We start from the raw sequence: 10,791 nt of genomic DNA, 5'->3' as shown, positions 1-10,791 counted from the left end.
AAACTCGCCAACCAATACTGGAGACGAGAACAACAATATGATAACAGCTCTATTCTGCAATTGCTTTGTTCAATGGATACAAGCGCAAACCCCCCAAAGAAATACAAATCTTGACTTACACTTTTTGGTGCTAAACTTCTCTCCATATTCAATAATGAATACTTCTTTCAGTATATATTTTTGCACATCCCTCACCAGACATTTGAACAGCTCATGCCAGCTCACGCTGAGGCTATACCAGACCAATTAAGATGGTTTGCAGCTGGTGTACATCACTCTCCAGATTTATGGAGCAATCTCGAGTATGTTAATGCCTGGGTCACATTTTGTATATGAAAGAAAAAGGGAAAATTTGTTAAAAATCGGCTAATCATTCAAAAATTGTCGTTCGGGTATCACATTGTTCGTTACGACAGTTCCTAGAATGTGGGCAACATGTTGTTGGCATGGCGACAATCACGTGACATATATAAGGCGAAACAACACACAAAATGGTATCTTTTATTCAGGGGGTCTGCAGCAGTATAATAGTTGTCTTAAATTTTGCCGAATTGCTACATTTAGTTTCATCTCATACTAAAGTTAATAGATTGTATTCGGAAACTTGACATTGAGATCTCGTTTGATTATTTTGTTAGACTAAATGACGATAGTACGCAAAATGCGACATTCAATCGTCTCATTTTTTGGTATTCTTCACAAAATGTACTCAGAATTCATTCAAGAAATTATGTTCCTTTGTTTATAGTATAAAGCAATAAAACAATAAAAAAACCTTACAATTACCCTGCTGCAAGTCGAACGTGTATTTTGCGTGATTATAAGAAATATTCATCGCCATTGTGAAAGCGCGCCGGCGCGTTTCTGTGATAGATGCAGCGGCTAAGCACGGAAATATGTTATTTCCATGGTAATAGTCGCGTTTAACAATATGGTGGACAAGAGCATAAGAAAACACGGCAGAATCTGTTGACTTCTCATAGCAATTTCTATACTCTATAATCGACATACGGCATTAGTAACAGCATATTTATAATAATGATACACAACAGCACACAAAATCAGCATTTATATATACTATTTGCTCTCTGCGAAGAATGTCATAGCAATTATAGTGCCTTAATGTCATATGTTTCTCGAATATACACGAGGACTAACAACTGTGTTTTTATCTAATTATTTGGAGACAAAACCCACAAAAATTTATGTTTCTCAAGTAGGTTATATCAAATTATCGACTTATCTCAAGATTTGCAGTGACGCAAATCAGCAAGTTTGAAATTTAGGCGCAATTTGCAAAACCTTTTACAGCAGTGAAGGAGACAATCCTTCGCTCTAAACAATATTACTTATAAGTTAGCTATATTATAGAGTGCGCAGCTCATCAAATTGAGGTTAATACGTTTCTCGATGTGTGGGACATTCCTGCATCCTTTGACGTGCGGCTTCGCGCGAGGAGTTGCTTGGCAAATCGCGGGTTCAAGTTGATGCAGATGAAAATTTCAAATGCGAAGACGACGAGTCGCGGAAGGATTTTCAAGCGCGATTGATGCGGGAAAGATATGACCGGTTTTCGGATGTATTTCAAAACTGCAAGGAGAGCTTTCCTCTAAATTTTAGGCAATTTCAAGAAATTTTCCCCCCGCTTCGTGAGAAATTCAGTCGGTGGAATTACAGAAAGATCGCTGAGCGTCATCAGTACACCGCACTGTTTAACATCAAAGCTTGAAAGGAACTGTCCGCGGCTATGCAAATTGAACATACATTCAAAGACTGTAGGCCATGTCAGCTAACATTCAGTAACATGCAAGCGCTATTTCCCGTAAAATTTAAAATTAGACGAAAGGTACTTACCTTGAAGTATGATTGTAATTCTTTGAGATATACGGAGCATTGTGGGATAACTATGCATACTTCCTGATTATCGGCGGTCAGCGGTCACACTTTAAAGCCATTCAAATTCAAATTAAGCAAACACATATAAGCCCCAGGTTACGATAATAAAGTCAGTTCTTCCTGGAGTGTTAAACAAAATTGGCGAAGGTCCCATATTCGGGTAGGGTAAGAACGTTCCACGTTAACACAGACGAGGGTGGGAAGCCATCCCACAATGCTCCGTATATCTCAAAGAATTACAATCATACTTCAAGGTAAGTACCTTTCGTCTAATTTTAAATTCTTTTTCAATATACTCCGCATTGTGGGATAACTATGCGACTTTATAGCACCGAAGCCAATCCATGTAAAACAATCTGAACGAAAGTGACATGGTCATACAACAATTTTATTCATATTAATCAATAGGAAGGAGCACTAATGATCACAACTACGTAAATAATATTTTCTAAATGTTTTCTCATTAGACCAGTCCGCAATGCGGAGAATATCAGCGATTGGAACACCTTGAGCATAAGCGCGACTAGTTGAAGCACTTCTAACACTGTGTGGTTTGAATAGCGATGTATCTATACCCGAGGTTTTGAGAATAGATTTTATCCAACAGGCTAGAGTATCGGTTGAAATGTTTTTATGAGGCTTGACGTAGAAGATAAATAACTTCGTGACACGTTTAGCTGGATCAGTACTTCTCAAACACTCAGTATGCAAAATATATTCAGACAAAGTACACTTAGTGCATATCTTGGGGTCCTCAGGTAGACACTCAAATTTAACTTGTATAGACTTCCCAGGTTTGGAAGTCTTCAAACGTTCTGTAATATTGAAAATCAAACAGTTATTAGATACCCTCTGATTGTTCAAATCTAGAGCACATAAAGTTTGTTCTCGCTGAGCCGATGATAAAGAACAAAGCATAACAGTTTTTAACGTCAAGCTCTTTAAGCTTAATTCCGCTAAAAGAAACAACGTTCTTAAATAACTCGTTACCGTAGTTACATCCCACGTGGTCGAATATCGAGGAGCTGGAGTGCGGAGATTGTAAATCCCTTTCAGTAGTCTGGTTACCAGAGGATGTGATCCAATTGCGATTCCATTGATAGGAGAAAATGAAGTTGACAATGCAGAGCGGAATGTGTTGATAGTGCTGTAACTTTTCCCTTTCTCAAAACATCAGACAGGAAATTTAGCACTTCGTTTATAGATGCTTGAAGTATATCAATTTTTCTTTGTTCACACCAGCGACACCATGTTTTCCATGCGGAGTTATATTGTTTATCTGTTCCTCGTGACCACGATGCGGTAATGAGTTTGGCTGCCGGCTCAGAAAAGCCTCTACTTTCAAGGGATCTCCAGATAACTTCCAGGCGGCTAGAACCAGATGATTTCTCATGGGATGAAGGATTGTGCTCTGAGGTAGATGGAGAAGATTGTCTTTTTTCGGTAACAATATTGGCGTGTCTATCAACAGCTGGAGAAGGAGAGGATACCAAGTTTGCGTGGTCCATACGGGTGCTATTAGTAAGAGCAAGGCTCGATCGACACAAACTTTCTTCAAAACCTGAGGTAGCAGACTAAATGGAGGAAATGCATAACATTTCAAATTAGACCAACTTATACTAAAAGCATTGATAGCTTCAGCGCCATTTGTTGGGTGCCATGATACAAAACGATCAACTTTGGCATTAAGGCTTGAGGCAAATAAGTCGATATCTGGTGTAAAGGTAAGACGAACAATTTTGTCAAATATGGTTCGATCTAATGACCATTCTAAATTTGGGTTAAACCTCCTTGACAAAGCGTCAGTCGTGGTATTCATATTACCCGGAATATATTCAGCGTGAACATAGATGTTCCGTATGATACACCATTCGCATAGGTCTCGTACGAGAGAATTAAGAAGACTAGATTTAATACCTCCCATATTATTTATATATGAAACGGCTGTGGAGTTATCAAGCTTTAACTGCACGTGGACATGTCGTTTATCGGATACAAACGTCTGTAAGGCATAAAAGGCTGCCAACAATTCTAGATAATTGATATGATTCGAGGCCTCTAATTTAGACCATAACCCCTGTGCTGGTTGGAGGCCACATGTGGCTCCCCATCCCAACAAACTAGCATCTGATTCAATCATGATATCAATTGGTCTCGGTCCAAAAAAACAGCCGTTAAACTTGGCAAGATCTTGGATCACCCAATTCAAATCAGAAATTGCTTCGGAACTTAAAGACAATTGATGCTCAAAATCATTTGTGATAGATAGTACTTCAGACTTACATAATTCAATGGACCTGTAATATATTTTTAAATAACATACTGCTGGAAAAGCGGAAACTAAGAGCCCGGTAACATGGGCGACCTGCCGAATAGTTAGGCGTTTGCTTGCAACAATATTTGAACAGGCTAGAACAATTTTCTGTATCTTGTCTTCTGACAAAGAGAGTTTTAGCGTTATAGAATCAATGTTAAAACCCAAGAATTTTATCTGCGTACTTGGTTCAAGATGCGACTTTGCATCATTAATAACGAAGCCTAAGTCTTCCAACAACTGGCGTAAAAACATAAGTTTGCGCTAAACACTCTTGTTTTGAACTTGCAACAAGCAAAAGATCATCTAAATAGATTACGATCTTAAAACCACGTAACCGAAGAAACGATATCACAGGTTTGAGAACTTTCGTGAAAACCCTTGGCGCAAGACTGTAACCAAATGGTAAACAGTTAAATTCGTACTTTGTAACTTTCCAAACAAATCGTAAATATTTTCTATGATGAGCGACAATAGGGATGCTAAAATAAGCATCTATGAGATCAAGAGATATCATATAATCGCCTTTTGAAATTAAATTCAATGCTAAATGAACATTCTCCATTTTGAAATGGATTTTTTGAACAAATTGGTTTAATGGTTTTAGATTTATAACTGGGCGCATTTTACCAGTTTTCTTTGGGACTAGGAAGAGATTTGAAATAAACTCTTCTGGACTGGAAATAGCACGTTTAATTGCTTTTTTCTGTAGAAGCTTATCAATTTCTGCATCAATTAAGCAAATATCTGTTGCATTAAACGGAGGTGAGTTAGGTAATGTAGGTTGAAAAGGCGTGTTATCAAACTCTAAGTGATATCCAGTCACGGTTTTCAGCACCCAAGGGTCACTGGTAAGCTCACGCCATTTGTTAACATGCGATTTGAGGTTACCAGCTACAAATTTACAACTGGAATTTTTAGTTTGAGTAGATACCTGTGTTAAGGACGATCTTTCGCTTCCTTGAACACCTGGGCAGTTGGATGAGGCTGGTGTATGAAAGGCCTCCTTTCCAGATAAGGACCTTTTGAGTCTCGTTCTGAGCCTAAAAAAGCCCGACGTCCACCACGCTGGTATCGAGTGTTGCTACTGCCACTTTTGTAGACAAAATTATGCTTCGACCCGCCAGCAGTACGAGACATGGTTTTCCTAGCAATTTTGTTAACTTCTCCAATCTCTTTAATGTGCTTGTGCAACTCATCACCAAATAAATTAGTTGACACGGGATTAGATTTACTACACACTGATTGGTATGCAGGTGCAATATCAGGTCTGAGAAATTCTCGTCTCTTCGAGGCATTGCCCAATAGAGTGACTGCATCAGCAACCATAGGAAGAATAGTAGATGGCTCGACCAGCTTGTTTTCAAGCCTAGACTTTAGGACAGAATCCAAAAGCTTTATTAATGGTTGGGCCGACTTGACCAAAATTTTCTGAATTTCTTGAAGTCCAAGATCTTTAGACTTGGTGTGACGCGGTAGATCGTGCCATAATTCGAGGTTCACTCGAGGTACACACAGCAAATGGCAATTCTTAGGTGTTTTATACTTATCTTGAAGCTCTTTAAACTTTGTTTCAAGTGGCTTCTTAGATACAGCATCATTTATTCTCTGGGCAATAGCATCGGCAACGTCCGGGCCAACAGATTCGGTTTCCTCAAATATAGAGGGCAAGAACGTACTTGAGTCAAGTGCGTGTGTTGCAATATCTACTTCGTTGGAAGTTTGAGGGTCGATTATATTGTCGAGATCACCAGAGGGATCAAACTGTGAAGACTCAGATGAGTTTGACCCTGCTACCGATTCGGTAGAGCGATTTGCGTTAGACATTTGAATAATTTTGTCACTTAAAATTTTAAGTGAATTTTGAATATCGCCAAGTCCCAACTCATCTTTTAGTTGGTCAATATCGATGTCCAACATTGGTGTTGTATCTACGATTTCGTCCGTAGAGTCGTTGTTGAGAATCTGTACGGTTGGTTCATGCGGTACAGGAGCGCTATTTCGATTTTCTTGAGCCTTGCCGTTTGACTTCGACATAACCGTAGGATACGCTCGAGCAATTAAGTCGAAGAGGACGAAATCACAACAAAAATAACGTATAAATAACACAGTCAATCTCTAAAGACAAGAAATGAACGTTAGATAAAGAAAACCGCCAAGGTTTAACGTGAAAATTGTGAAAACAAGGTAACATACAAACCTTACAACACGCTGACACGGCACGAAAGGAAGAACTGACTTTATTATCGTAACCTGGGGCTTATATGTGTTTGCTTAATTTGAATTTGAATGGCTTTAAAGTGTGACCGCTGACTGCCGATAATCAGGAAGTATGCATAGTTATCCCACAATGCGGAGTATATTGAAAAACAATCTAATAGATTCCTCAACGTTTTGAAGGAAAATAACCTAAACGCTGCTAACGAAGTTTTTGATGTCAGACTGCCGGACCAAGCTCGTAACTGTAACACTACTCTTCGTGAAGCAGGCGAAGCTGCAAAATCTCTATACGACCAGTTGAACCCCAAGTTTGAAAAGATAACTGGCCATTCCCTTGTTAAAGCACTGACGAATGTTAAAGATCTGGATATTGAAAAGAAAAAGTCATTAGCCGAAAAAAAGAGAACAAGAAGAAATAATTACCGCAAATTTAAGCAAGCAGTCGAGAAAGAGTGGGAAAAGACATCTTTGATCAGGTAATAATCCGAGATTGATTTTTTATCAGACACTATGGGAGTAGGCTATATATGAATATTATATAGTAACATATAAATAATTAAATATTTATATCGCAGAGCATGAATACATTTACATTATATATGATTGATAACTGTAAGTTGTTTAAATTAACGGTTGCGGGCTTTACTATATAGAAGAGATAATAACAGCGATGACGGCCGATAATAACAGCTATAACAGCTGGTTCCAAGGTTGTCATAGCCGGGGGTGGTATTGGGGATAAGCTCCCACTACCTATAAAATGCTCCCATATGGCGTGCGTGCTCAAATAGCCTCTGACAATTAAGTCCAGCTCCTGGCGTGCTCGTCGCGGGACTGCTCCTACTGCTCGACAGCCTGGAAAGGCAGTCCACCTAGGGGAAGGAAAACCCTGATTTCAAACCTCCGCTGCCTTGCGGCATACCCGTTCACTGGAAAGGCTTCGGGAGTCAACCCTGAGGAAAAATCCGGAGTCGGAGCCCCTAAGGCAGTTCGTCGTTAGCTTCAACCTCGTTCTGGCAGCTCCTGCGAGGGCGCTGGTGCCAAACTGTAACAGCCTGCTGTTCCTTTGGATCCACCAACGACGTGGAGAGGGGGGACACGCTGCATGGGCAACAGCCCGTCCTCCATATCATCCTGCCCAGGCTAGAATCCTACCACAACGTACCAAAACCCAGACCATACACTGGACACTCCAGCTTCGCCCTCGGCGTCGACACAACACGGGAAGCAATAGATACCGGTTATAAGTCATCGCTCGATTGGCGTAGAGCTTTGCGCCAGAGATTGCTTTCGACGGTGGGAGGCATTTTCGGATGTTATTGGACAGCTATCGCCCGCCTCAAGCTGGGCAGCCCCCAGCCAATAAGGTGCTGTCCCGCCACGGTCTGCTTGCCCCATTGGGTGCATGGGGATTAGGAGAAATCTGAACGGTAGACTGCAAATCTCGCACCAGGCATAACAAAACAAAGAGAAATACCAGCTCTAAAACTGGGAAGCTGGAACGTACGAACTATGATGACTGGCCTCGCAGAAAACCTCAAACACATCAGCGACGCCAGGAAGACCGCCGTCATCAACGACGAGCTGAAGAGACTGAACGTAGACATCGCTACCCTGCAGGAAACACGACTGGCTGACTCGGGCACACTGAGAGAAAAAGACTATACGTTCTTCTGGCAGGGAAAGGGCTCCAACGAGCCCAGGGAGTACGGAGTGGGCTTTGCAGTTAGGAATACATTGCTGAAGATGGTTGAACCAGGCAGCAATGGCTCTGCGCGACTCCTGACTCTCCGCCTTAACACCACTGAAGGCCCTGTCACTCTCGTCAGTGTCTACGCCCCAACGCTGGCCGCTACCCCAGAAGCCAAGGATGAGTTCTATGAGAACCTAGCAGCCACTGTCAGGAATATCCCCAGCACAGAACAACTAGTTCTGCTTGGCGACTTCAACGCCAGAGTGGGCGCCGATCATGACTCCTGGCCGTCCTGCCTCGGTGAATTTAGTGTGGGCAAGATGAATGAAAACGGACAGCGTCTACTAGATTTTTGCACGTACTACAACTTGTGCATCACCAACTCCTACTTCCAGACCAAGCCACAACACAAAGTTTCCTGGCACCACCCGCGTTCCAAAACTGGCACCAGCTGGACATGATCCTGACCAGACGCACCTCCCTGAAGAACGTGCTATTGACCCGTTCCTACCAGAGTGCGGATTGTGACACAGACCACTCACTGGTGTGTTGCAAGTTCAGGATGCAGCCAAAGAAATTCCACCGCGCCAGACAGCAAGGAAAGGCACGCATTGACACCAGCAAGATGGCCCAACCAGAACTTGTGGAGCAGTTTGCCGCCGCCTTTGAGAAGGAGCTTGGCACCTTGAGGCACGAGGAATCTGCAACGAAGAGGTGGGAGGAGCTGCGAAACACCATACACCACACAGCCTTGACTACCTTTGGGAAGAAAACCACCAAGTCGCATGATTGGTTCGAAGCCAAGACGACTGAGATGACCCCTGTCATCGAAGCCAAGCGCGCTGCTCTCGCCGAGTACAAGCGGACCCCAAACGAGAGGAACCTCCAGATCCTCAGAGCTGCAAGGAGCAAAGTCCAGAAGACGGCACGGCGCTGCGCCAACGAGTACTGGATGCAGCTAAGTGAAGACATTCAGACTGCCGCCATCACTGGGAACATCAGAGGGATGTACGATGGCATCAAGAAGGCACTGGGCCCAGTTCAGAGCAAGACGGCACCCCTCAAATCCTCCACTGGGGAAACCATCACAGACAAGGGCCAGCAGATGGAGACATGGGTGGAACACTACTCCGACCTCTACTCCAGACAGAACACAGTGTCCCCCTTAGCTCTTGATGCTATCGAGTGCCTACCGACCATGAACGTGCTCGACGCGGAGCCAACCTTGGATGAGCTCAATAAGGCCATTGACAGCCTGGCCGCAGGAAAAGCTCCAGGCAGTGACGGTATACCACCCGACCTGATCAAGCACTGCAAGACTACCCTATTGCGTCTACTGCACGAAGTCCTCTGCCAGTGCTGGAAGGAAGGTGCTGTACCTCAAGACATGAGGGTTGCCAAGATCATCACCCTCTACAAAAACAAGGGCGAAAGAAGCGACTGTAACAATTACAGGGGGATCTCTCTCCTCAGCATAGTTGGCAAGGTGTACGCGCGCGTCATCCTCGTTCGCTTACAGAAACTCGCCGAACGCGTCTACCCTGAGTCCCAGTGTGGCTTTCGCGCCAACAGATCAACGGTAGACATGATTTTCTCCCTCCGCCAACTCCAGGAGAAATGCAGAGAACAGAACATGCCGCTGTATGTTGCCTTCATTGACCTGACGAAGGCTTTCGACTTGGTCAGCAGAGAAGGCCTATTCGCGATCCTGCCGAAGATAGGATGCCCCCCAAAGCTGCAGAGCCTCGTTGAATCCTTCCACACTGATATGAAGGGAACTGTACAGTACGACGGCAGTATCTCGGAGCCATTCGACATACGCAGCGGCGTCAAACAAGGCTGCGTCCTCGCCCCGACTCTCTTCGGGATCTTCTTTGCATTGCTCCTGAAGCACGCCTTCGGCTCATCAACAGAGGGGATCTATCTACACACCAGATCCGACGGCAAGCTGTTCAACCTTGCCCGCCTCAAAGCCAAAACCAAAGTACGAGAGGCCCTGATCCGCGACATGCTGTTTGCCGACGATGCTGCTAGTCGCAACACACACACAGCAGGAGCTCCAGACCCTGATGGACCGCTTTTCCCAGGCCTGCAAGGACTTCGGGCTTACTATTAGTCTAAAGAAGACCAAAGTACTGGGACAGAGCATGGAAGTGCCACCATCTATCACCATCGACGACTACGAGCTGGAAGTCGTGAACGAATTCACATACCTGGGGTCCACGATCAGCAGCAACCTCTCACTGGACACAGAACTGGACAAAAGAATTGGGAAGGCAGCAACAACACTCGCTCGCCTCACCACACGAGTGTGGGAGAACTCCAAACTTTCCATCAAGACCAGGATGGCAGTGTACAATGCCTGTGTCCTCAGTACACTACTGTACGGGAGTGAGACGTGGACGACCTACGCCAAACAAGAAAGAAGACTGAACGCCTTCCACCTGAGGTGCGTCCGCCGCATACTGGGCATTTCGTGGCAGGACAAAGTGCCCAACACCGAAGTCTTGTCTCGCGCCGGCCTTCCAACCATGTTTACCTTGCTCAGACAACGAAGGCTCCGCTGGCTGGGCCATGTTCACCGCATGGAGGACGGCCGTATCCCCAAAGACATCCTCTACGGAGAACTGGCGAGTGGCAAGAGAGGCACTGGCCGCCCACAGCTGCG

At 44.1% G+C, this 10,791-nt stretch overlaps 1 protein-coding gene across 1 annotated transcript; it reads right to left on the bottom strand.

Annotated features, from left to right (window-relative positions):
- Positions 1-2,639: 2,639 nt before the first annotated feature.
- LOC114541072 lies at positions 2,640-6,464 on the bottom strand. Its single transcript, XM_028561058.1, has 3 exons — positions 6,411-6,464; positions 5,145-6,328; positions 2,640-3,470 (listed from the first exon to the last, which is right to left on the bottom strand). The coding sequence occupies exon 2, from the start codon at positions 6,245-6,247 to the stop codon at positions 5,150-5,152; it is 1,098 nt and encodes a 365-aa protein (XP_028416859.1). The 5' UTR covers positions 6,248-6,328; positions 6,411-6,464; the 3' UTR covers positions 2,640-3,470; positions 5,145-5,149.
- Positions 6,465-10,791: the final 4,327 nt, after the last annotated feature.

This window comes from Dendronephthya gigantea, unplaced genomic scaffold (assembly GCF_004324835.1).
Source record: "Dendronephthya gigantea isolate DGI-Jeju-01 unplaced genomic scaffold, DenGig_1.0 000264F, whole genome shotgun sequence".
NCBI lineage: Eukaryota > Metazoa > Cnidaria > Anthozoa > Malacalcyonacea > Nephtheidae > Dendronephthya > Dendronephthya gigantea.
Note: the sequence above shows the minus strand (reverse complement) of the source record. Positions and strands in the feature narration are given on the sequence as shown.